This window comes from Lepidochelys kempii, chromosome 18 (assembly GCF_965140285.1).
Source record: "Lepidochelys kempii isolate rLepKem1 chromosome 18, rLepKem1.hap1, whole genome shotgun sequence".
Classification (NCBI taxonomy): domain Eukaryota; kingdom Metazoa; phylum Chordata; order Testudines; family Cheloniidae; genus Lepidochelys; species Lepidochelys kempii.
Window position 1 is genome coordinate 21321700 of NC_136397.1, and position 27105 is coordinate 21348804.

General features: G+C 41.5%; 3 protein-coding genes across 11 annotated transcripts in view; 1 reads left to right on the forward strand and 2 right to left on the reverse strand.

Moving 5' to 3' along the window:
- The window catches only part of MEGF6 (multiple EGF like domains 6), a 254954-nt gene extending 244899 nt beyond the window's left edge, over window positions 1-10055 (reverse strand). For 2 of the 8 annotated variants that reach the window (XM_073316363.2, XM_078849309.1), the window contains exons 1-2: window positions 9800-9858; window positions 7854-7924 (exon numbers count right to left, since the gene is read on the reverse strand). Coding sequence is in view for 4 of the 8 variants with exons in the window: in XM_073316367.2 (XP_073172468.2) it covers window positions 666-754 (89 nt within the window). In the remaining 4 variants the exon portion in view is untranslated. Of the gene's footprint in view, window positions 1-665; window positions 1658-7853; window positions 7925-9799; window positions 9859-9955 lie in introns of those variants that run through there. The other 6 variants (XM_073316367.2, XM_073316360.2, XM_073316365.2 and 3 more) reach the window with 5 other exon arrangements.
- Window positions 10056-11016: 961 nt separating this feature from the next.
- Window positions 11017-17609, forward strand: TPRG1L (tumor protein p63 regulated 1 like). Its single transcript, XM_073316386.2, has 5 exons — window positions 11017-11273; window positions 12412-12503; window positions 14029-14205; window positions 14889-15042; window positions 15872-17609. Exons 1-5 carry the CDS (start codon window positions 11076-11078, stop codon window positions 16064-16066), a joined length of 816 nt encoding a protein of 271 aa, XP_073172487.1. The 5' UTR covers window positions 11017-11075; the 3' UTR covers window positions 16067-17609.
- The window catches only part of WRAP73 (WD repeat containing, antisense to TP73), a 32659-nt gene continuing 19230 nt past the window's right edge, over window positions 13677-27105 (reverse strand). Inside the window, exons 5-12 of one of the 2 annotated variants that reach the window (XM_073316385.2) lie at window positions 25559-25662; window positions 24767-24853; window positions 24133-24267; window positions 23965-24042; window positions 22300-22405; window positions 20982-21107; window positions 19810-20001; window positions 13677-13847 (exon numbers count right to left, since the gene is read on the reverse strand). In XM_073316385.2, coding sequence (XP_073172486.1) covers window positions 13831-13847; window positions 19810-20001; window positions 20982-21107; window positions 22300-22405; window positions 23965-24042; window positions 24133-24267; window positions 24767-24853; window positions 25559-25662 — 845 coding nt within the window. In that variant the 3' untranslated portion in view covers window positions 13677-13830. Of the gene's footprint in view, window positions 13848-18409; window positions 18953-19809; window positions 20002-20981; window positions 21108-22299; window positions 22406-23964; window positions 24043-24132; window positions 24268-24766; window positions 24854-25558; window positions 25663-27105 lie in introns of those variants that run through there. The other variant, XM_073316384.2, reaches the window with a different exon arrangement.

A 27105-nucleotide genomic window follows, 5' to 3' on the forward strand; every position in this document is an offset into this window, starting at 1 on the left:
CCCTAACAGGCATTGCTGGGGAGATAATATGAAATTCTTTACATAAGAAGAAAGATATCTTTGCAATAATTTTCCAAAACACATCCACTGAACAGGAGTGCCTCCATCCCCAATAACAGAGTTACTGATACAGGGAAAAGATGGTTTGGGTTTATTTCACTGCACAATACTAGTTTCATTTACAAAGAAAAGCAGAGAGATCCCCCTCCAACTTGTAAGGAAGTTTTCCCAGAGGATCCACACAGTTAATGCCAAACTAAAGCTGTAACATTTCATTAAAAAATACGGGGCTCAGTGCCTCTAGATTAAGAGCAGAAGAAAAAAAGGTGACTACAAAGAGGAATGTGATAAGAAAAGAGAAATAAAGAAGAGGGTATTATAAAAGCAGCAGTCATAGGAAAACAGTCTTCAGACTATATAATTACATTTCATACTCACACACTACCTACATCTCAATAAGAAAAAAAAAATCCAAGCATCTCCTACAGGCAAAGGGAAGCATCCATACTTTTCAAATCCCTGTTTGCCTTTGTTCTATGCACACTTGTGACCAGGGAAAACTAAAAAAGAAAAAGAACCTTTTTTTTTAAATTGCATATAGCAGTTTCTCCCTTAAATATTTGCGGACCTGACCCAGCCGGTGAGTCTCTTCACTCAGTACTTACATAAGGGGCTGCAGTTTGTTCCCATAGGTGAGCGGACACACTGGCAGGGTGAGAATGAATGATAGCACCAACAACACGTGTGACTCCATTGCTGCTGCTCCCTTCCCTTCCCAGGGTGGCTCTGGTGGGTGCCTAGAAAGTTTTACAGCCTTCTCAAGTGAGAGGCTGGCAAGCGTCTCTTCCTCAAAGAAAAATGTTCATGATTATCTCCTGACTTTGCCAATTTCGCCTTTGCTGACAAAGAACAATGCTATGGGAACACACACCGATTCTTGCTGGGGTCCGCTGGAAGAGCAGATTTATCACTCTTGGTCTTTTCCTCCTACAGGCAGTTTCCCCTGTATCTTCAGTCCAAGTGAAGTGAGGACAATGAGAGTGGTCACAGAGCTTTTCCAAAACCCAAACCTGGCTCCTTAGCTTCTCTTGTTAGTATTAAATTATGCTGAGGTGGCTTTTCCTGCTGACATTTACTTTCTGAGGAGATCCAAAGTACCGGTGGCTTACAAAATCTGGGTTCAGTCCAGCAGCGAAGTCCCATGTAGGTTTGATTGGTTTGGTGTCCTGATCCACTTCACAAGGCAATATATAACCCAACTCTGAGGACGGGAGCTCCCACAGAGAAGTCCACCTTCCTGAAGACACACAATTCCCAGCCCCCTTTCAGCAATGGGCAGAAATTTCCATTAACCCTCACTGCACACCCTAAGTCATCCTCTCTCCATCAACCTCCACCTTTCTCCTGGCAGGAGACTCACTCTCTTACACACACTCGCTTTGAAAGCGGCAGCTCTTCTATCCCCTGCACTACAGACCAACAAAACTTTCTTCTTGCCTTTCCCAGGTCTGCCTTTCATTCACATGCTCTCTTGTTTCTTTCTTGCTGACAGTCAGAAATCCCTCCCACCAGCCATGCCCAACCGTGAGGAGAGGAAGGGGAGGGGGGGAACCCAGCAGAAGTGCAGCAAGAATAATTTCATTTTGCTGATCAAAAGGCAATTCTTTTGCCGGACCCACTGCCAACTCCCAAAGCTTTGCAATCCTTCCAGCCCCCAAAGACAGGTCTAAAAGAGTCACCGAGATCCAAGCTTTCCTGCACATCTAGAACAGATAAGGCAGCTCACAACTCTTCCAAGAGAAATTCTGATGGGGGTGTGTAAGGCTGACAGGGACAGGCAGGAAGAACACTTTGATGGCTGGAGGGTTAATAGGTATGCAAGTGCCTTGCTCACAAATCCTGTTATTTAGTGCATGGTTTGCTAAAGTGCATCTGGGGTGTGGGGCAAGATTAAAACTATAATTAAAATAATACATAAATCTGGATCCAAAGGGAAAAAATCATTCCAAAATAGCTGGGCAAAGTGGGGGAGAAAAGGGATTAGACTAATTCGTTATTTGCCCTCTCCTACTTAATTGTCCCTCCTGCAAAAGAAAACAAAATGAGCAGTGAGGTTTGATGGGGGTTAGATCTGCGTGGGAGAGGGAAGCTGTGTTTTATTGGGCGTTGACCTCTGCTGGCTCAGGGGTAAGGCTGTTATTTAATTTTTTGTCCTTGTGGCTGAGGTGCCTAGAGGCCCCGTTTTATTATTGTATAAATCCAAATAAACAAACACAGTGGCCTTCTGCTGTCCCTGTTCAGCATGCTTCTCACTACCTCACCTTCTCTTCTCCTCAAACATTGCTCTATGGCCAAGCGCTCTTTAGAACTTTTATTTTAGTTCATACTTGGCAAGCAGAAAACATACCCCACCTGCACTAGACATTTTGGTTTGGCCCAAATGTGAAGTTTCACTCAAAGTCATAAGCGCATTTTATCTATTTAGTCTGGAATGGTTCTGAGAGCAGGACTCACTCAGGGAATGGAGTATTGAGACTGACTTCTAGTTCATTGATTCCCACCAAACACAGCGCACTAGGGACTAAATTGTGTTGCCATCCAATGACTGTGAACTAGCCAGTGTGAAATTAGTTGGTAGGTCTCAATCCAATTCCCAGTTGAACTAGTGTTACTCCCCACCCCATCAAAAAAAAAAAAAAAAAGAAAAAAGCATCACAAGTGGCATTAATTGTCCTGTTATTGTCAGTCTCAGCAGACGGACGTGCTGAGGATTAAATGAGCTAAAAAGACTGCGCTCCCTGCTTGCCCCTAGGGATGGTTCCGTCAGATGGGGCAGAGACACACTGGCTGGTACAAGAGGAGTGGGAAGAGCAGACAAGAAGTGTGAAAGCACTGCAGTAACAAACACCCAAGCGAGGAGCTGTCTGACAGAAGCTGAATTTCAAAAAGGGGTGGGGAATCAACAAGGGAGAGGGAGGTGAACAGACCAGTCCACGGAGCTGGGGAGTCCTCAGCAAAGGACTGACCTTCTGTACAAGAGAGCAATGAGGAGTGCAGGAAGACAGAGGGAGAGTCTGCTGGAGTGAGACTTCCAGCCCCAGCTGGTTCAGCAGTGCACCCAGGAATGTGTGTGACTAGGTGAAAGAAACCAGACTTTGGAATTAATGCACCTAGAGCAAGATTGGAACCCCACAGGGCCAGGTGCTGAACACACTGTAAGAGACTGTCCCTGCCCCAAAGAGTTTATGGAAATGTGATGTGACATGAGTTTATATTTGCTGGATTGAACTCACACCAAAACCAGCTTCGCTAGACACTCCCCAGCACCCACCTATACTTCTCCAGAGGAACAATGGGTTACCCAGCTCTTTCCGTAAAGATAGAGAGAATCTTTTTGTGAGCAAGTGGGCAGAAGCTTCTGAATGTCCCTGAAACTGAAACTCTCTAGTGCGTGGTGTGTGAATGCCAGTGTACTGCTATGGTAAGAAAATGGGGGCCCATGGGGAATGCTCCTAGACCTAATTATGTCTTTGAGGAATGCAACTCGCATTTGCTGTATACATAGTCTTGTTATTACTGCTCTTCTAGGCATACAGCTTACTGTGGCACTTAGAAAATAAAAATATGCAGGGTTCCTGGCTCAGGAAGAGCAAGGTGATGACATGTGGGCACTGCACATGTTGCTGAATTTGGAGTAACATAGTAGTACTCTAGGGGCAAGTTAGAAAAATAACAATTGCTTTTGTTAACAGCTAAATGTATCCCGTTGAAGAAGATGGAAAAGAAACAACTTCTGCAAATAGCTGGCTTTACACATTAATCCCTTCATAAGTGCCCCATACACCACCTTTACAGCTGTGTGCGTAACATTCTCCCTTAGGAACTAAGTAGCTGTCTGGCCCAACAGCTGGGCCTTCGATATTTTCTGTTTTAAGAAAGGGACATGGCGATGTAAAAATTCTATTGTTAAAACTTCAGAGTGTAAGTCAGCACAATAAGGAAATTCAAGCACTCATTTTCTTCTCAGGATCCTGAAGCCTTGTGAGAAATTACACTGATTTCTCAAAGGGAAACTGTAAAACTATTTAGATCCTAAAATTGCTTCTTGAAAACAGCAGGAAAATTCTACTGAGTATCTTTTGTAAATTATCTTCACATTTAATTTCTGAAGTTTTGTTCAAATCTGAAAAATAACTTTGTTAAAATGGCACTGTCTTTCAAGGACTCCAGATCAAATTTGCTCAATTTACAAGAAGAAAGATGTTCCAAATCTCAAAGCCAATAACCTCAACCTGGGATCTGAAATTCATATCAGTTCCTTGTGGCTCATGCATCACCAGTAAAATAGATTCTTCATGAAAAATCTTCCTTCAGTTATACCTCTGCATCACCAGTAAGAACATAAGAATGGCCAAACTGGGTCAGGCCAATGATCCATCTGGCCCAGTATAGAATCATAGAACTAGAAGGGACCTCGAGAGGTCATCTAGTCCAGTCCCCTGCACTCACGGCAGGACTAAGTATTATCTAGACCATCCCTGACAGGTGTTTGTCTAACCTGCTCTTAAAAAGTATCCTGCCTTCTGACAGTGCCTGTGGCAAATGCTTGAAAGGGAATAAACAGAACACGCCAATTAACAAGCGATCCATCCCCTGTCATCCAGTCCCAGATTCTGGCAGTCAGAGGCTTAGGGATACACAGAGCATGGGGTTGCATCCCTGAGCATCTTGGCTTATAGATGCTAATTTATCTCCGCTAATTTATCTCATTCTTTTTTTAACCCAATTATACTTTTGGCCTTCACAACATCCCCTGGCAATGAGTTCCACAGGCTGACAGTGCGTTGTGTGAAGAAGTACTCCCTTATGTTTGTTTTAAACCTGCTGCCTATTAATTTCATTGGGTGACGCCTAATTCTTGTGTTATGTAAAAGGGTAAATAACACTTCCTCATTCATTCTCTCCACCCCACTCATGATTTTATAGTCGTTTATCATCTCCCCCCTCAGTCGTCTCTTTTCTAAGCTGAACAGTCCCAGTCTTTTTAATCTCTCCTCCTATGGAAGTCGTTCCAGACCCCTCGTCATTGTTGTTTTCCTTCTCTGTACTTTTTTCCAATTGGAATATATCTTTTCTGACATGGGGCGACCAGAACTGCACACAGTATTCAAGGTGTGAGCATAATATGGATTTATATACATATTTTCTGTCTTCTGATTTTCTACCGATGCTGACATAGTCTGTGCTCAGTTAAACCTTTGCTGCCAAACTGTCTTTACTCAGATCCCATTTACAGGTGTTTAATTTTATTACCGTGAGTTGTCCTGTTCATTTCAACGGGGCTATTCATGGTCATAAAGTTAACCATCCAACTGTTTGCAGAATCAGGACCTATGAGTGAATGAGTACAAATCAGACCATTATGAAACTGCACCTGATCAGGGCATCACACTCCTGCAACTGGTGCTTAGTAAACAATTCTGGTGATGATGCACAAAAACCAGACTTCAGCTCACTCTCACCTGTGCTGTTCTGCAGGTTTAAAGGAAGTTGAAAGCACTGAAGACTCATCTTAGTCACGGAAGAGAGCAGCTCTGATTCTGAATACAAACAGGGGGTAGATCTGCGGAGCAGAAGGTGCCTGCATGCTGCTGGGTTAACTCACTAGCTCAGGAAGGATCAATGCCACTTCAGAGCCTCTTTTCAGGCCCTTGCCTCAAGGCACAATTCATTGGTTAAAGAGAAAACAGAAACAGAAACACCAAAATAAAGTTGTTTCCCCTGTCCAACATGGGCTGTAGTTCCTAAAGGCTTTTCCCTCACCTCTCTCAGCCCTTCCAGGACCTTGCCCTGTCATGGGGACTCCTGCAGGAGCCCACTGGCTCCCTGCAGTTCTCACTCTCCAGGCCTTCTACCTGAGAGTCACTTAACAGCTGAGTTCTTTCACCTACAGTTCTCTAGCTCAACTGATCCCTTGCTGACCTTTATAGACTAGGGCCCCCGTTTTTAAAGGTATTTAGGCATTGCTGTGCTCAGCACTGCAATGCTTAACTGATTTACATGCCTAAATCTCATTTTCAAAAGGGATTTAGGTGCTTAGGAGCATAAATCACATTGACTTTAAAACTTGGGGCCTTGGTACTCTTCAAGCTATCACATGACTCCTACCCCACAACCTCAACTGGAAGGCAACTGATCAATTTACTCTGTGCAAGCACCATTTTTACAGTCACTTTTTTGGACTAGAATCACACTTTAATCATTAACAAAAAACATTGGCTGGATATTCCACAACCTAATGAAGTCTGACCTCTGCTTTGCCATGGGTCCCATTCCTTCATGAGCTTGGAAAGAATTGCATTGTCCTTTTGACTAAGGAAAGACATTCAAAGCTTTGGAGGACATGAGGTACAAGAAATGTTTTACTCCTAGGATTGTAAAAAATGAAGGAACAGCAATTGCAATGCTCTAAATCAATTTACCCTCTAACCCAATTTAAGAATATGGAGACAAAGTTCAGTTTGTGGACTGTATATTTTTTAGTGGGTAGCTCCCTCTTGTGTATTTGGAAGGTACACGCAGCTTATAAGAATGGATTCAGTTCTTTAGTTTAAGGAGTCCGTTATCTCCACCAAACATGAAAAAGGAACAGTGGCCCCCCAGTGGACAGACACCAGAGCAAAGGAGGAGAGAGTAAGAACCAAAAGAGGTATTATTCTAGGTGCAAGTTTATCTTCCCAATTCAGACCTCAAGTAACTGATACAGTCTGAACAGCCTCTAGACTGATTTTCATAGATGCCAGGTAGTGTACATAGGTTGATGGTTAAGGTTATCCGCCTGCTGCAGTTTCCACGATATGCATCTGAAGAAGTGAGCTGTAGCTCACGAAAGCTTATGCTCTAATAAATTGGTTAGTCTCTAAGGTGCCACAAGTCCTCCTTTTCTTTTGACCTACACAGTGTGGCTATTCCTTGTAGGGTTGTCTGGGAAGAGAAGGTGACATTACGATGGAGAAAGCCCTGCTTTAAACACCCAAGATTTGGGCAGTTAATGTTATTGAACATGAGGCCAATTCTACAACCCTTACGTTAGTAGCCTTAGCGAAGACTATGGGGGTACTTCCATAAATAAATGGTTGAATAGGGATTTCAAGAATGGACTTAACTTAGGAAACACGTGTGAAAGATGAATGTCTGAAATCCAATACATTGTATGTCAAGTCTCTTGAATATGTTTTCAGTTTTTACTGTCTTCTAGCACAACTGTCTGCTAAAAATATCATCTTCTGGCACAAAGTATAGTAACCCTGGAAAGTAGTAACAGAGTTACAATATCGGCTGATAAACAGTATATATGGAATCTGCAAACAGGTAACTGAAAAAAAAATCTACATGCTTTGATACCCAGCTGTTTAATCTTGAGTATCAAATAGAGGAAGCACGGTACAGTGTACAGCATGCTGGACTTAAAACTCTACCCCTGACTCTACCATTGACTCATTTTGTGACCTTGGGCAAATCACTTATCCTGTCTGTGTTTACCCATTGGTAAAATGAGAACAGTGATACTTACCCACTTTTGTAAAGCTCTTTAGGATGTATAGATGAAGCATGCTACATAAACGGTAAGCATTATTCCCATGTTCTTGTCTCCTGGAATATTTATACCTATGGTCATTTGATAATTGCTCGTTTGTTATGCTTTCCCCTCCAGTTTTGACTCAACATATATTGTATGACTTAACTTATATCTGCTTATTAATTGATACATATCTGATTGCTTGTTAACAAGATTGATAAAATAAATAATCACTGGAGCACAGTAGGTAGTGTAATCTCAGAATGTTACTTACAGAAAAGCAGGGTTTGGTTTGGCCAGGGAATCCAGCGTTTCCAGGATGGCTGTGATGAGTTATACTGCCATCTGCTGACAGAAACGTGATCAATTTTAACAAAGACAAGAAAAACTGGCCCCAATAGTTCAGTGTATTTTTAATACATTGTGGATGAGAGTTTTTTGTATATTTATAAATGTTTGATTATTAAAACAAATTTAAAGGAAAAGCCTATTCCTATTTAGTGCTTTTAGGGGGCCCCAGATAGCCATTATTAAAAACTAAAATACAGGCTGAGAAAAAAAAAAAAAGATTGGCAACTTCTCCCCCATAACATGGCGCTAGGGTCAGTGTGTCTCAATCCTGATGCCTCTAAATTCTGTCTCCATGACTGTCTCACCTGCAGCTCCTGCCATATGGAACCACCTTCATGGATCTGACTCATCAGCTTTCCAACACTTCAAATCTCATCTGAAAACATCATTTACTCCCCTCGTTTAGGCTTTTCATTGCTCCTTCTCCCTCTACTATATTTTATTCAATTCAATAATGCGTTTTGAGATGAAGTGTAAATTTTTCAAAAGCACCTACGTGATTTGGAAGCCTATGTATGTCCCATTTTCAAGAGACAGACGCTCAGGAGCCTAAATCAGAGTGCCTTAGACACTTAAGAAAATTTTACCCAAAAATCTATATAAATGATCCTATATAATATAAAGCTGCGTTGTACTGATTGTATGATTCATACATAGCTACGGGCTGTAAATTTTAGACCTGGGCTCAGATCCTCAAAGGTATTTAGAAGTTAGGAGCCAAAATACCTAGGATCTGGGCCCTGGTCTCTAGATGGCAGCAATATTCTGTAATCACACCCTGTAAATATGCCCCATGAATCTGATCACTTCAGCCTAAATTCTTCTTAGCTTTGTGTTTTAAACAACACTTCTCATTGTTACCAGGAACATAAGAATAGCCATACTGGGTCAGACCAAAGGTCCATCTAGCCCAGTACCTGTCTTCCGACTGTGGCCAATGCCCCAGAGGGAATGAACAGAACAGGTAATCATCAAGGGATCCATCCTGTCGCCCATTCCCAGCTTCTGGCAAACAGAGGCTAGGGATACCACCCCTGCCTATCCTGGGAATAGCCATTAATGGACCTATCCTCCACGAACTTATCTAGCTCTTTTTTGAACCCTGTTATAGCCTTGGCTTTCACAACATCCTCTGGCAAAGAGTTCCACAGGTTGACTGTGTGTTATGTGAAAATAGGTAAGAACACTGGGAAATACGCCAGTAAAAATTGCATACCCAGGTGTTGCTTTAAAAAAAACAACATATGCCTGGTACTGAGGCTGAAGCAGTTTTCCCAATATGCTTCTCCAGTCCCTATAGAGTTTGTTTATTGCTTTTATGTCTCTTAATGTTTTCTCAACAGTTGTTTGTTTTCCAAACAGGTTACAATGCCGTCTCTCCCAGCCTAACCCACTGCATTGACTGATAGACCCCATTATGATGAGAAAGGGGACAAATCCTAGATTTGAGACCCCAAACCCCTTTACATCCACTGAAATTTGAGATATCTGTTATTCCCATACTTCAGGTGCCCACATTCTGCCCAGATAAGAGACTCATTGGCAACTTGCTAAGAGCCCAAAGACCAAACTCAAGTACATTAAATGGAACAGGTCAAAATCACCCTGATCTTTAATATGGCAGGCAGTTCATGGATACATCCCACCATGTGATACCCCATCTTGAGCCAGCCCATTTAGTACTGCCAGTTTGGTTGGGCTACACATGTGTATTAAAGAAGGCGGGGCATATTATTGAGCTCCACAGACCACACTCTGGGACAGTCTCCATTGTAAATTACTGACATCAGAAACATAGGCCCATGACATGGAGGAGACAGAACACTGTTGCTGGCTAGACAGGGAAACATTCGTAGGAAAATTCTTTACCACTTTCAATTGAGATTTAATTCAGATGGACATTCTCCAACCAGCTCTATTGACTACACTATTGACACAGGTAGCACTAAGCCCCCAACCCCTCTTCACATCAGCTTCAGTCCTTGGCTCCCCCAACCCCCCATCCCTCCACCCCATAACACGGACCATGGCTGGCTGCAGGAGGAGCCCTCAGCTTCCACTCTGCAGAGGGCAGGTTGCTGTATGTTTTAATTACCCTTCCCCTTTCTCCCCCACACTCACATCCCCTGTATCTCTCCCTCTTCCCTTTACCTCCTCCCCACATCCCCTTCTTCTTCACCCCTGCCCCCAATCCCTTCCCCCCAAAGCTTGTTCCATCCTTCCCCCTCTACCCCATCCCTGCCCCCTCTTCCCTTCCCCCTTCACCCCATCCCTTCTCCCTTCATCCCATCCCTGCCCCCTCTTCCCTTCCCCCGTCACCCCAGCCCCATATCCCTTCCCCCTCGACCCCATCCCTGCCCCCTCTTCCCTTCCCCCGTCACCCCAGCCCCATATCCCTTCCCCCTCGACCCCATCCCTGCCCCCTCTTCCCTTCCCCCTTCACCCCATCCCCCATCCCTTCACCCCATCCCTGCCCTCTTCCCTTCCCCCGTCACCCCATCCCTTCTCCTCATCCCTGCCCCCTCTTCCCTTCCCCCTTCACCCCATCCCTTCCCCCTCGACCCCATCCCTGCCCCCTCTTCCCTTCCCCCGTCACCCCAGCCCCATATCCCTTCCCCCTCTACCCCATCCCTGCCCCCTCTTCCCTTCCCCCGTCACCCCAGCCCCATATCCCTTCCCCCTCTACCCCATCCCTGCCCCCTTTCCTTCCCCCTTCACCCCATCCCCCATCCCTTCACCTCATCCCTGCCCCCTCTTCCCTTCCCCCTTCACCCCATCCCTTCTCCTATAACCCCATCCCCCTGCCCCCTCTTCCCTTCCCCCTTCACCCCATCCCTTCCCCCTCGACCCCATCCCTGCCCCCTCTTCCCTTCCCCCGTCACCCCAGCCCCATATCCCTTCCCCCTCTACCCCATCCCTGCCCCCTCTTCCCTTCCCCCTTCACCCCATCCCCCTGCCCCCTCTTCCCTTCCCCCCGCCTCTTCTCCAACCTCTTCCCTCCCGCATCCTCCCCCTTTCCCAGCTCCCCCACTCGGCCCCGGGCCGGAAGCGGAAGCGGGCTGCCGCAGGCCGGAAGCGGAAGGGGCGGGGCGGGGCGGACCGGAGCGGAGCGGAGGGCGGCGCCGGGCCGGGGTACCCGCGGGCGATGCTGCAGCTGCGGGACGCGGTGGAGGGGGACCCGGACGGGGGCCCCGCCGGGGCGGCGGCGCTGCTGGTGCCGGCCGAAGCCGACGTGCCCTTCAGCCCGCCCGGGGACTCGCTGCCGCCCCGCCAGACCCTGCGGCCCCTCAGCGTCCGCAACCCGACCCGGGGCGGCCGCCTCAAGGAGTACTTCGTGTTCCGGGTGCGGGCCGGGGCCGCCGCCCCCCGGGGCCGGCCCAGGGCCTAGAGCCGCGCGCCCTGCCCCTGCCCCTGCGCGGCGTGGGGGGAGCGGGGGCAAAACGGGGAGCCCGCTCGCCTGTCGGCCCAGCAGCGCTTGGCTCCGTGCGCCTCCCCCCGGAGGGTGGGGGGCCGCCGCCGCCGGGCTCCGTGCGCCTCCCCCCGGAGGGTGGGGGGCCGCCGCCGCCGGGCTCCGTGCGCCTCCCCCCGGAGGGTGGGGGGCCGCCGCCGCCGGGCTCCGTGCGCCTCCCCCCGGAGGGTGGGGGGCCGCCGCCGCCGGGCTCCGTGCGCCTCCCCCCGGAGGGTGGGGGGCCGCCGCCGCCCACTCTGGGGACAGACGCAGCCGGGAGGGGTTTGCTGCACTAAATGGTGTTTGTTTAGAAAACCCAGTTCGGTTTCAATGAGAAAACCAGACCCCCAGCACCCTGCTGTTCACCTCTGCGGAGAGGCCCTCAGGGCCAGGAATGTTTCAGTACCTGGGCTCCTTTCCTCCTCCACTGTTCCTGGTGATATAAATTACGCTTGTCTGTTTCCTCTCCATCCCGCTCCCGCAATCCTGGCCTTTGTTCCCAAGAGTGAGAGTGCGGTGATCGGCTTTCATGCCATGGTTTTCTCCATGCAGGTGGCTCTTAAGGAATTAGAGAAAGTAGTTACTTTCTCATTTCCTAATTCCCAGAGCCCCCTGCCAGAGCTTAACCTAATCTCCGAGAACAGGGTTTGGGAACCTAGACCACAAAAAGAAACATAAATGTGGTTGTTCTGTTGACAGGGGCAAGAGGTGACAAACCCCAGACTGGTTTAGAAGTGAGAGGCCAGTTAGAATATCGAATAATCTTTTAAAGGAAGTAGTGGAGGTCCCATTGCTTGAGATAGAGAAAGGCCAGGAGGAGACAATAGGGAGCAACTACCTGATCCCTGCTAGATGATTACAATTTGTTAGGTCTTTGCCTCTCAGATCTCTATCCCTGGTCCTGGTAGATAGGTGCTATATAGTAAGTCAGTTTCAGAACCTGCTGAAATGTAAAACAGCATGACTGTCAAGAAGTTGCAAACATGAATACGTAACTAGAGAAATATAAAACCTGATTCTTTCTTTGATTTAGCCTGGAACTATAGAACAGGCAGTAAATGAGATTCGTGTTGTTGTGATGCCCACTGAAGATGGAGAGGTGCAAAGTGTGTGGTTGCTAACAGAGTAAGTAACAGTACTAATAGACAAATGGAACTTTTCTTAGCTTTTCAGGACAAATTTTTCTCCTGGATCTGCACACCTATTACAAATTCTCTTGCTATCTGTGTGAAACTCACAAGTAATTGGAGTAAAGCTTTCTTGTGCAAATCTGACACAAAATTCATGTCTTTAGTATACAGTTCATCCAGCAACATTTATCTTAAAACCAAGATCTTTTTACTGCATGTTTTATATATTATTGTATTGACAATATTTGTAAAATGCTTTTACAAATCACTTAAAATCCCATGTTTGCCAGTATATCCTGAACTCTGTTGGTCCACCATCTGATTTATTTATATATACAATTGCTTCATTTACCTGCTTTCTTTTGATCAGTTTAAACCTGGTAAATGTTTTAGTTCTGGAATGCAGTATAGGTGTGCCCAATAAGATATTACCTCACCCACCTGGCGTCTTAGTATTGGAATAGAATATATTATAGACTTGGCTTTATCAAAAGCCCAAGCAATTAATTGTTTGAATGAAGGACTCTCAAATCTTGGTCAGACTCCAAAATTAGTCCCATGTCCTATTAAACACAAATTATTGCAGTCTATATTTTAATATCCTGTATCGCTCCTAAACTGCGTTGGGAGGGACCAAAACATAGCTGTGTGCTCAACTCCAGGGTTTCTCAGCTCTAGGCACTTCACAGACCAAGGAAAGTTGTCAGTTTCAATCCTGTGCCTGCTAGTAAGAGCTGAACTGGCAGAAGGTCAGCAAGACATGTAAGCACCTGCAGTTCAGCTATGCTTTGGTTGGCTACCCAGCCTGTGAATTAGGATTGTTTTTTTTAAAGAGGGGAGCAGTTTTGGTGTAGTCAGCTTTACTTTAACAGTGACTCTTTTTAAACCATCATACAAAATTCTTAGTTTTATTTTCAGAGAAAAACACTAATTCTACCATCTAGTAAAGCTGCATTTTAATCCACTGTTTTGAATCCTCTAAGGAGTCAGTGCCCCCTCAGTGGTGATTGAGGGTGAAAGCCATAGTCTACTCTAGACTGCTACAATAGTTAAGTACTAAAGAGCCAGAAATGGAGAGGCACTGATGTGATAGAGGCAATTGTTTCCCCAATGCATATAGAAACATGGCCAATGGTCACTGGTACTTCCAGCAAAACAGTGAGCTATGTGAGAATTCATTGGCCTTTATTGTAAAAGTTGTAGATTTGTGCAAGCATTAAAACATTACAAACTGCTTATATATTCATCTGAAGCTTTTCCCTTAATCTTTAAAAGTCTTCATTAGTAGTTTTTCCTATATTCTGTGTATTTGAAACATGCTTTCAAACTCTTGTCAATCCTATATAAAAATAGCAATGAATGGGAAATACAGCATCACCGTTATTTGAATTTTCTACAGAATAATACTGCTGTTGCTTAAATAATTCTCAGTTGCTATTGTATTAGTCAAACTATTACATGCTTTAGTCAAACTACTAAAAGGATAGAAGATTATCAGAGTTTACTGTTTGTCTTACAAGAGTTGACCACTGGAACAATGAGAAGGAGCGTCTGATTCTTATCACTGACTGGTCCCTTCTGATCTGTAAATATGACTTCATCAGCTTGCAGTGCCAGCAGGTTACTAGAATATCACTCAGTGCAGTTGACACTATTTCTGTTGGAGAATTTGAGTTCCCACCTAAATCACTGAATAAGTAAGTTTTGATTTTTATTTTATTTTTTTAAGTTTCTAATGATACTGCTAATGTTAAGGCTGTTAGTCTATCATTAGCCATATATCAATTTTGATAGCCTTTCAGTTTATTTGTATTAATAAAAGTTTTGATTTTGCTGTAATTAAAAAAATTATTGAAATTGGTTGATCAGCAGGGAAGCAAAATTAACAGTTACTATTTAGACTGAAAACAGTTTACTCCTGAAATATTCTTTAACAACATGGACTATACTTTATTTTGGGGAAAGTCTTTGTAAGCAGTCCTGTAATTTTATTTTAATTGTTCAGTATTAGCATTATATTAGAAACTTGTAAGTTAATCAGATTATATTGAGTATTAGTCTTACTATAGACCAGGATGTGTTAGGCTGCATGAATATAAAGGTGGAAGACTTGCATGTTTAATTTTAATAAACTTAATCTTTCATACAACTTGTCATTTAAACAATCTTAATGTGGGAGCTGGTATAAATGACTGATTTTCAACTATGCTGATATTTGTTTAGAGACTATTACCATCTAAGAAAAAACTTTAAAATTCTAAAATGGACTTTAGTTTTCATTAAGGTATTCAAAAATGTTTAAAAAAAAAGCTAATTAACCTGCTCTAAAGGAGCTTCAAGGCCTACCCTATCAAATACGTGGTGTCTTCAAATTTGTTAGGCGAGAAGGCATTGGCATTCGAATTCAATGGGATAAGCAAAGCCGTGCATCCTTCATAAACCGATGGAATCCATGGTCCACAAATGTGCCCTATGCTACTTTTACGGAACATCCAATGGCAAATGCTGATGAGAAGATTGCATCCCTTTGCCAAGTAAGGAAGTTTTCTATACTGTATTAGATATAAATCACAATGATTTAAGCTGGATACAGTTCTTACGAATTTACCTTCTTTTGAAAATGACTTGATGATGGAAGCAGAGAATAAATGTAAAGAGACTAGCCAAGCTTTTTCTATGCTCTCCATCTATTTCAGCAGGGTAGTGCTGCTAGAAGTAATCAGGCAAGTCTTGTTGACTCTTCAAATCATGTTCATATAGCAAAAATGAGGTTGCAATGATTTCCAAATTTACAAAAAAAAACAACTGAAGCTGAAAGAGGAAAATATTTCCTTAAACTGCAGGTAGAGTTCTTTCAACCTTCTTTCCTGCGAAGAGGTCTAGGCTTTACCTGGAGCGTTTGTACTTTGTAATTCTAGAAGAATCCTAGTAAATTATATGTAGTTCCAAAATATATACCCCTCCTATGTGCGCACATGTTTCAGTGGCTTTTTTTAAAAGGAGAGCCCTTAGGGTAAACAAATTATCAGTTGTGGACAGTTGTAGAGCTAAGCATTTATTATAAAAAATTACTGTTATAGCTGATCTTTATGCAAACATCTCATATTTAGGAAAGCATGTTCTCATTTGAAACTACTTGCATCAGTATATGCTAGCATGTGGAATTTATTCTAGGATGTAGGTAGTCTTATGTATAACAATTACAACTTTATATGTGTTAGTAATCTTCTGTTTCAGCAGCAGTGGCTCTTTTCGGTATAATTCTGCCTTTGTAAGCAAACTAGCAACAGATTTTCAAATAATGGGAAAATATTAAGTTGTCAAAAGTAAGTAGGTATACTTAATGTTGTTTTTCCCCCTTAGTTGGAAAACTTTAAGACTCAATTAATCCAAGCTGTGAAGAAGGCCCATAAAGAGTGTCCATTGCCAGGGAGGGCCAATGGAGTACTCGTGCTGGAGCGTCCTCTTCTTATTGAAACATACGTGGGATTGATGTCTTTCATCAACAATGAGGCCAAGCTTGGCTACTCCATGACAAGAGGAAAAATTGGATTTTAAATTCATTATAATCAATCCACTAAAAGGGAAAGTGATTTGAGATTAGTATCCTGGGGAAAGAGTTGGGAGGACTCAGTACATGGCAGAAAAGAACAAAAATGAATAAAGTGTATGGATAAAAAGGATTGGTTAGTTGCAGAATGAATGACTGTTTCAAGAACAGTCACTACTGTTATGAAGTTCATGGATAAGTCAGTTATTGAGTTCAGGTGGTCAAAGGGTAGTTGCATTTTTAGAGTACCCTGGATTTAACTTACTCACTATTTGTATGCAAGTCTAGTGAGCAATGATATTTCCTCTTACATTTCAAGCTAAAGGTCTTTCCTTACTGAGTGTGACTTATCTGTGAAATATTCCATATCACTATCCAGTGTAGATACATTGCATGTTCATGCCACAGCTATATTTACATAAGGATTCAATTGCAATGAAATCATTTCATGTGCAGTTGAGACTGATTTTATATTGGCTAAGAAGGTACTAATGTCTAAATTACAGTAATCTCAGGAATTTAATTCAGTGTCAAATTTTTAAAGAACTCATTCTTTAGCAAAGACAGCTAATTTGGTCAAAACTAGAGTGTTATGTCTTCTCCTAACCAGTGGAATCGAACAGTTATTTTGTAAGTTGAAGTGGTGTTTGAGTAATGTCACTGGTCTCTTTTAAATAGCTGTCGAACCTGAATCTGTATAATTTGCAGGTTTATCTTATTTATGACTTCTCTTTGCAGCCATCTATTAAAGAAAGACCTTAAAATAGAATAGCCAATTTCAAAAAAACAGTTAAAGGGTATCTTTGCCTTCCTCTGAAGTTACTTTTAATGCAACATGGGAATGGTAGTTTTATAATTAAAAAGGGAATTCTACTTTGAGTAGCTTTATATTTCCTTAGCAAAAGTGTATTGTGTTGTTTTTGGTTTTGTTTTTTGGGGGTTTTTGTTAATACATGGACCAGATTACAATAGCACCAAAGTCAGGTTTTTGTAATTTATGTGGCCATGTAGTTGTTGGAGAGGGGAAGCTTTAGTCATAGTATTGTACTTCAGTCTTATGTGATCTTCCCTTTAAGTTTGTAGAAAGTAAATTCAGTAGTACAGTGAACTTTAAATGCAGTAGTATACAAAGATACTGAACAGAACTACAGCATGAGATTACTGAGACAAGTTTCACTGTGGATGAATCCTTTATACAGACCATCTTAATCTATAATTTTATCAGAAGCATTTCTTTGCCTCTCAACATGTTAGTGATATGCTGTGCAGCAGTGGAATTGGTATGTTAAAATTTTTTTACCTTTTAACTTGAAATAAACTGTACATGTTTTTTTGAATGTGGCTCTGGAATGCAACCAGCTGCATGTTCTTGTCAATATGGGCTCTTTTCTAAGACATCAGTGTCTAGCTTTTTGTTAATAAACTTAGCCATCTTTGTTCTCTGGTTTTTAGTTGGTAGAACACTAGATGTTGTAAAAGCAGGGATATAAACCCTCATGCTTTAGGTCATAAACCAAGCATAAACTGATAAAATCTGTAGTAAGCAATTTATCAGGGCCTCTGTTGTACCTTCCTTTGAAGCATCTGGTGCTGATCAAGATGGACCACCTCCTCTCCCTAATTGTTATGGAATTCTTACACACTACTTCCAGTCCATCCAATTTGATACTCCACATTTCTGTGATTAAGTCTCTTTAAAACATCTGATATGAAATCCTTTCCCCTATGCTGGTCTCTTCCCACAACTAAAGCAGGTGAGAGTGAGGTGAAGACTGTCATGGTAAGAATCTCACCTGTCCTTTTTTCAAATGCTATTCTACACAATCACCTATAATTTAGAGGAACACTGTTCAGGGTCTGATATGATGCCAGCTTAACATTTTAGTTGGTAAAGCAAACTGGTTCTCACACAGTTGCACTTGATGACTTCAACACTTATTCATGGCTAAAATGATAAAATAACTTCAGAACTGCAGTAACTGTTCTGTATTCAAAACTTACAAGTATTCAGGGTCTAACAACTATATGCATTTCATTCCATATTTAATTCTAACAGAAGAGAGCACTCACTGTATTGAGTGACCAAATGCAAAGACTAGTCTATGAACTTGTACACTACTCCATGAAAATAGCTGGAAAATTGTCTTTTATTCTTTCTTGAACCCTGTGTCCTTGGGGGACTAGGGATTGCTGTACAATGGTATGTAGTTAGTCACTGTCCACTTGAAATCAGGGTGACAGCAATAGTGATATGTACATGTGCATTTCAAACCTCAGTTCCAGCTCAGAATATTAGAGGATTCTACACTTTAGGATAGTGCTGGGTTGATAGTTTGTAGCCACACTAGCAGAAGCTATCAAAATGTTTATTGATATTTATACAAATTAAATAACCTCTATACACTATTTACAAACATACCATTTTAGAAAATATTTTGACAAAAGTTCAAAATAAGGTTTAAGTCTTTCAACTCTAAAACTTCATAAAATCAAGACTGCTAGTTTCCACAATTTTAGCTGCAAAATTAGAGAGCTCTTTCTAAATTCCTTTGTCGAACACACTTCATTTCAAGTAACTATCACAGTACTTCACCCAAGGGAGTCTTCTTACACTCCCCCAAACGTAAGCTTTCTATTAGTATAAAACCTCTTCCTGCTGAACAACGAGGGCCTGCCCATTCTCATCTGTTCCATATAGATATAGCAGCACTTTTTCAAAGATCCATTTGCAAGGCAGGCTTTTCTAGCCTTGGGGGGCAGAGCGAGGGGTTCCATTATCTGCTTTTATTTTACCTCTTCTCTTTCCAAGTAGCACATGCAAAAATTATCCTTACTCAACAGTGCCATGGAGTCCCCCCTAGAGTGCCAGCAAAGTGAGAGGACCTGGAAGTCACCTGCAGATACAAATTAAAGAAATAAATAGCAAGAACTCAAGAGTTACAATAATTCTGTTCTAGAAATCTTGTTACTTGGAATAGCTTAGTAATTTCATCAGTAAGAGATAAGAGGCTTGAGTGAACAGAATTTTGTACTGTATATACCATTGTAGTTGAGCTTGACCATATTTTAATGCAAGTAAATATCACAAAATTGATCACTGTTGCAAAGATCTGCAACCTGACACTGAAGGTAAAATTTTCTTCCATGGAAGAACTACTAAGCCGAGAAGCATGCTATAGGTTATATTTAATATAATATTTAACTTGCAAGTAGGAAAGATATTTATAAAGCAATTAGCCAGCTAATATGCTAGTCCACTGAAAGATCTTACTGTGTACCTGCAGATTAGAATGGAGGAAAGGATAGATAGGAACCTTAATTCTGCCTTTTTGGAGTAGATTTAAGATTCAGATTTCATGTTAAAATTCTAAAAACACCACAAAAAGTAATTAATTTTAATGTACTCAAAAGTATGGTAGGCACTACACAGTTCTTATTTTGGCATTTGGTATACCAGACAGCTACAGCTTCCATATAAAAATTAACTGATATGAAAGCAAAGCCTTGAAGTGTTTTGATTTACATGTCAATAAATTACCATGCTAGGGCAATAACTTAATTACCTTAGATGTAAGCTTTATGTTCCATTCTCCCCATAATCTCTTGAATGTAGGGAATATGTGACTAAACACCCAAAATGTTTGATCACTTCAGGCAGTCAAAACATCACTATCACTAACAGTACAATCGTTTATATACATTAAACAAACTAATGATTCTGACTTGCAGCAGTAGTTTTAGGTGGCCTTACCTTCCATTGGTACCTGCACTGAGACGCACCCTGCTGGGGACCACAGGTACACTTTGCTATTCCCAGTACATATGGCAAGTCGAGGTTGACGTGGATCCCACTGGAACAACTGAACAGCATACAACTGCTCCAAGACTACAAACAATTTCAACTTTTGAACATCCCAGATCCAGATGGAGTTAGGAATGTTATCTGTTAGAAATGGCCAGGGAAATGGTTAGAATACTGTAAGGAACATAACACTATGTGCAATGTCATTGCAATATCTCACATTAAATGGGTTTCACTACCAGTAACCTATCTACTCTACTGCTTGCAGCATTGGTGCAGAAAAGTCTGGGCAACTAGCATTGAAGATTCATAACCTTTAACTCATTATCCCTTTAAGAAATGGTGAAAGGTGACATCACTGTGAATGTTGAATGTGTGCAGAGAGCTTGCAGTCTGAAGTACAGTACAGCAGTACCCTAGCAGTGCGCCTGAGTCCTCACTTTGGGGAAAATTGCCACTAGGACAAAAAGAGTAATTCAATCTATAGAACTTTCCTTCACCGGCTTTTCTAAAACTACATAGAGATGCCACTATTGGTGGGTTTTGTCATGTGAACATTTCTCAGCTAGGAACTGGATTAAGCCTCCCCCCCAGCCCCCTACCACCAGTTTCCCAAGATGTTTTTTTTCCCCCTTTTATTGATAACACAGCACCAGGAATGCTCTATCCCAATAGAGAGATCCAGATCTACCAGGGAAAAGGTTAGATGAAAAGTCCAGAACTCCCACTGTTCCTGCTAATGCAAAAATTAATATTTTGAAAATTTCTGAAAATTACTTTTGTGCAGGGAGGGGAGATGGATTTTAGCTAAGATTATGTATACAGTATAATGAGCTAAGGCAAATATGAAGGGAGATAATTTAGCACATGGTACTTAAAGCCAAGGCTATGAGTTCATGCAGCAATTAATAGCTGGTCCCACAGCTTAGTGGTTTATGCTAAAGGTTGAATTCCCTCTGCGTACAGTGCTAGCCTCAATCCCAACTGGGGCCTCTAGCTGCAGCCAGAATACAAATAATTCACAATTAAGTAATTTACTTGTTTATTTATAGCAGAAGCAACAAGACCTAGAAAAAAACAAAAGGGTTTCTCCTTTAAAATATAGCCTACTAGGTACTAACCATTTTTGGTTGCCAGGAAACAGTTATCAGGACTAAATGCCAGCATTCCAATTCCTATTCTGGGATTTGCCCGATCAGCAACTGGTTTGACATACTGTAAAGAAACTGGTACCTGGGAAATGTCATCTGAAATTTGAAATACAAGCACTATAACAAGCAAGTCCATATGGACATGGCAATACTATTTCTAAAAACAGTTAACATTATCTCTGAAATGATAGGAAAATAGTAATATATTGCACTTCTGTAAGATGTTCCATCCAAAAGATCTTTACAAACTTTGTCTCAACATACCTGTCAGATAGTATTTCTCCTTTTTACAGAAGGAAAAACAGGTACACAGAAGAGTCTGAGACAAAGCTATGACTACAACCAAGATCTCCTAACTCCGACCCATGTTTTATAACATCTCACATATAGGCAAAGCAGTACTTGTGACACCTTAGAAACTAGTCTCTAAGGTGCCACAAGTACTCCTTTTCTTTTTGCGGATACAGAGTAACACGGCTGCTACTCTGAAATCTCATATATTAACACTCATGTAAGGCAAGGGAATAATGAAGTTGAACTAGTTAATGATTGCTCAGCACTATAATAGTATATGCTGAACTTTGACACTCAAATATCAGTAGTAGTAGTAAAGAGATCAGGGACTGTTGTCTGAAAAAGTAAAGGTGTTAAATTAGAAATATTAAAAAAATTCATGGTCAGAACTTGTTAGATAAAAATAATGTACCCTTGCTGATGTAGCCACCCATTTTTCCACCTGACCATACAAAAAGGCAGCATTTCTATCAGTACAGGCAGTTAGAGAGGCTTTAGGTTGTCACATCTTCTGAATTTTTTTAAGTGTGGAAATTCCCATTGATTGAAGCCTCCTACAATAAGAGGAGTATACTCTGCATCATCTGCAGCAGTTAATATAATTCTAGACAAGAAATATCACTGTTGCAGAGACTTAAACCAGCCAAAAATCACCCTGTTCCGAGGCACATTTTGCACAAATAAAACAACATTGGGAAGGGGCAGGTTGTCTGTCACTTCTACCCACACTGACCCCCAAAAGTTTGCCATGCCTCTCCTGGAGCCCTTCATTGCCCTTAAGATCTTCACCGTTAGCCCCATTCTGCAACCATCATCCTCTTTAGCCGAGGAAAACATGTCCTTTGAAGTCTTGCATTTAATTGAATGGGCTTCCCCTTAGCAACCCAAGGTTTGCCCCTGCCTTCAGAGGCAAAGTGAGCTATAATGTTGATTTACAAGGCTTAAATATTTTACATCACAGGTATTCTAAAGTGGTCCATTTTAGTTTGCTTACATTTACTCTGTGTGCTGAAGAGAGAGCTGGCTTGCGCTCTGGCTGGAGGGAAAGCAAGGCTCTCTGTTTCAACTCTTGGGGATTTCTCCATTTCCTTATATACAATCTACACAGAAGGAGAAGACAGTTTCACAAAAGGGCCTAGCAAGATTTGAGCCTAGTGTGTTGAGTCCTCCACATCCCATGCTCAAAATGAGCACTAAGGCACATTCATTTTAAATGTACAGTGTTTCTCAATGCTCTTTACTATTGTACACTGGGAGCAGGCAGATTTGGGCATGGAAATGCTAAATTTTGAGATTTTTGAAAATTGGGCCCACAATTAGAAAAAGCAATTATGTAATTCAGAAATGGACATTGTATGGAACTACAAATAATCCAATCGTTGTCATTTGAGAGCCCATGTAAAATGAGTCACACAGAATGCACCTTCCCATCCCTTACCAACTGAAGGTAAATTTGGTAATATAACTGCAATCTTTTATACAGCAGGACATGCAATATTTCATTCCATGCCTTTGAGAACCACTGCAAACAAGCAATGTTAATGGGATAATGCTAAAAGGAAACAGTGATGAAATGCTAACAATGTGACTAAATTGGAGCTCCCAATCTAATTTTATTAGCAGGAGCTCTCTTCTTTCCAATGGAAAGGGACTGAACTATTTCATTTGATTCTCATTCTACCTCTCAAGTTTAGATTTTTATTCTTAATTCTGAATTTGAAGGATAATGGATACATTTGGGTGTTGCAGCACTTAGTCTGGCAGCCAGGTTTAATATCTAAAATGCTTGAGTCACATTGATTGGAAGAGAAAATAAAGAGCAATAATGAAGACCGCTACCACAGAACTAAAACGGTTTTCTAGCAAGGAGACATTTTACTAAAGCATATTCTGCCTGCCAGATTCCTTGATAAGCAGCAACGATAGATTTATATGAATTTTTTTAAATTTAAATCTGCACACCACAAACACTGATCTTTACTATAGCATATTATGTGAGACCTGCTCCGTTCCTTCTATTGGCCGTGTAATATTATTACTACCAGTGGAGATTCTTCCTCACAAGGGCTGGGGACAGAGAGAGCCTGTGATTTTGAAGTAGAATATACAGTTATCTCCCTGCTGAGAACTGTAAAAAAAACTGTGGCCACATGTGCAAGGATAAAAAAAAGATTGTGACAAACATTTACAGAACATACTCATTAAGTGAGCTAGATTTGCCTATACATATGAAATTAGGTGTCATCATAAGACACTTCAAATCAAATCCAACACTATTCATACACTGCAAATTGTATAGCGCTGAGATATACAAAGTTCTCATTCATGTTCAGCTTCCGAGCACTTGGGTACACCACCACATGCAAATGAAGTCTGTAAACACAGCCACCACCTCTATCAGAAGATAGAGTACTTAACAATAATTATCCATGACTCCCTTACATAGAGAAAAGGAAGATGGAGGGGAAAAGAGAAGAGAATTCACTGAAAGAAGTCAACTAAAAATGATTAATCTATTTTCCTTACTTCATCATTTTCATTCAATTTCCTCAGCAGCATTTGCAAATCAGCAGGACTTCAGTCCAAGTAAAAAAGCTTTTACCAAAGATATCAAAACAAACTGCTGCTAAGGATCCAAGGGTCCCCATTCTATACTTACTATCTTTGGGTTAGCAATGGTCACAGGGTGTTCAAACTCTGTAATCTTCTTCCAAGTCACGTGGTTCAGGATACGCACCTATTTCAAGGTAAGTAGTAAGGTAGTAAGAGGGGATTGCTATGACAACATTTTGCAACTGACTTGAATGGGTTTAAATTCCTTTTTTACCTTTTCATCATAGCTGCCAATCGCCAAGAACTGACTGCTGGGACTCCAGGCAACTGACTTAATACCCAGTGACCATTCATATGCACTGTATGTGGACAGCAGACGGCCATCAAGGGAGTACAGCAAGATTTTATACTGTAACACAAATTGATTTGATTTAAAGACAATTGACACTGTTAAAAACTAACAGAGAGTATATAACTCCTTTTTAAAAAACCATCCCCATCTCAATGCACAGATGTTCAAAATGGAGTTTCCCTTTTCTATATCTTATAAACTAATTCTGCAGTTATTTGTTTGGATAGTTACTAGGCTAACATGGCTGTTACTCTGAAACCATAGAATCTTCTGCAATTTTTTTTAAAAAAAAAGATACTTAAATTATGAAAAAATATAAGTAGGATAATTTGGTAACAATGAGTTTATATGGCAATTTAAGCAACAGTGTTTTGACGCCCATCACCAATACCTAAGTACAAAACTACAAATTGTTTCTTAAAGCCCTTCATTTTATTTTATTTTTTTTTAAAAGGTACTGCATTCTATGTAGCAGCCAGAAAACTACTTAATATATGTTCAGGAGCCCTTAATTAAGTGTTCAAGATCTTCAGAAATAATCTGTATTTTCTCATACCTCCAGACAAGTATCCCACACTGCCAACACACAGCCATTAGGAGCCCATTCAATCCCAGATAGGTCTTGAGTTTCAGTGTCAAAATGCTTCCCAAATGCAAAGAAAATAAAACAATGAAACAGTTTTAAAAGCTGTACTTAAAATGTACGGTTGCACCTGACTTTAAAAGTAAAATCCTAAATTAGTATCACATTACCTTTACACATTTAAAAAAACATATATAAAAACATTATATATCTATCTTATTGAGCTAGCACATCCTTTTATATGTCTGAATGCATAGACTAGAAACATTTCCTTTCCTTTTGTTATAATACACGACATTCACTGCTTCCTTATTTTCTCCTACCAAACTATACAAAAATCAAGATCTTTTGAAACAAAGTGCACTTTGTAATAAAAAGAACACAAATTCTCGTATGTTGTAACTTGTTGTTCAGATCATCATTTTGGCAAAAGCAAGTTGTGATCATGGTGCTGCGGCAATGTATTTTACTGTCAGCAGGATTGCTTGGATTATGCCAGAACATCTGAATGCTTCTCACAGTAAAAAAAAGAATGCAGTGCTTTATCATCCCTGTATGTGGTTTCCTAAGCAGAATTCTTCTGCCTCCCCACACACCTGCAGGCCAAGGAAGAAGAAGAAGAAGGAAGCCATCAGAGGAAATGCCCCAAATCGCAGAGTCTAAAGTGGAGCATTAGAGTTGTTCAATGATTTAGTTAGACTCTACACTATGCAGAGTACACTTTAAATCTGTGCAATAGCAATGGAAGGCAAGGACATGTCTTACCCTCAGTAGTTGCCAGTCACTGCATACAAAGAGGCTAATGAAGTCTTTGCAGTCACGCCTCTCTGCTAATGCCATATAGCGACCATCCTTCGTGAAGGCTATTCCTGCCAGAGAGATTAGAAAATACAGTCCAGACCAGTAATATATATACTTGTGAAACTGGCCCTATTAAAGCACCAAAGCTGAAAACAATTATGAGCCAAATCAGCTGGAAGTAAGAATTTATTCAGAAAAATGTGAATGATGATTGGAAATCATTTTGGCATACCTATTAGATGCCCAAAAAGCATGTTAGGCACTTCACTGAGACTCAAGCACACAAAATACTTGTCCCAAAGAGCCTATAATCTAAAAAACTGTAAACAGATGGAGTTCCCACCCTTCTCTGAAGAGTACTTCACTGTACATAGGCCAATCTTATTTCCTTCCTAGGTTTTGACCTTCATGGTAATTCAAGAAGTTTCAATCTCAGATCTCCCTTACCAAGCTTGGCTGTACCTGGTATTTTCCCTACAGAATTTCCAGTTCCCACCCTAGTTCTCTTTGCTTCTGCAAGAGGGATATTTCAGCCTCTCTTCCATCCTGCCTTCAGGTAACAAAATATACCTGCTACTGACTCAGCAGTAAATACTCAATCTTCCTACATGATTCAAACACCTGACATTAAGAGGACTCTGAGGAGCCTTGAGTCTCTGTGCAGGATCCCAGAGTCTGTCACCATTATATACACATGTATATGAGGACTGAATACAGATGCGTAACAAAAAGATGAGCAATGAGAGGGGATACTTATACTCCACATTTTTTGTTCTGGGTTTGTGTCACAATCCAATCTCTAGCTATACAGCTACATGAAATACTATATCACTGATTTCTAGCAGACTTGGCAGTGGTTTTGTTCAGTATCTCTTCTTTTTCACTGGTGTTTGGAAGATGGACAGGTGCATATGCTAAATGTAATATTTACTTCTCGTTCCTAGTAAGACTGCGATGACTACAGATTAGCTCCCATGGTTCACACAAACAGTAATGGTAGTGCACTGGTATTGAGCTCAGTAAGACCTTGTCTACATTTGTGGGGACATGTAGGGTACACGTAGCTATACCCCCCAGTATAAGGCAGGCTGTGTCCACACTTGTCACCATGGTGTATAGCTAATGGCTCTGGCAGCGGGGAGCTGCTGGAGCCTTTCCCCTCTGCCTCCTCTCTACTAGAGCCTTTCAATGAGGTAGAGAAAGCTCTGGCAGCTGGACATTAATTGCTAAATTTAGCAGTGTAGATGTGGAAGACGCTGCTTGGGCATGTAGAGAGACATGGAGATATACACCCTAAGGTTCAGGTATGTAGGTCACTCTACTTGCCTAAGTTGTACCTCCCTGTCTACCCTGCTATTTATACCCATGCTAGCTGGGCGTGCAGTGTCTGTACTCTACATGTCGCTGTAAGTGCGGACGTACCTTAAATAAGATATGCATGTCCCTCCAAGGTGATCTACAAGCATCAGCAGAAAGGTACTTGAATACACCCTGACCATAAACGTATGCTT

Excerpts from the sequence above, each read along its gene's own strand:
- TPRG1L (XM_073316386.2), top strand. The coding sequence starts at position 11,076 with ATGCTGCAGCTGCGGGACGCGGTGGAGGGGGACCCGGACGGGGGCCCC. Across the intron at positions 12,504-14,028 it reads AGTGTGTGGTTGCTAACAGA|AGTTGACCACTGGAACAATG; the intron begins GTAAGTAACAGT and ends TTGTCTTACAAG. Across the intron at positions 14,206-14,888 it reads CCACCTAAATCACTGAATAA|GCGAGAAGGCATTGGCATTC; the intron begins GTAAGTTTTGAT and ends CAAATTTGTTAG.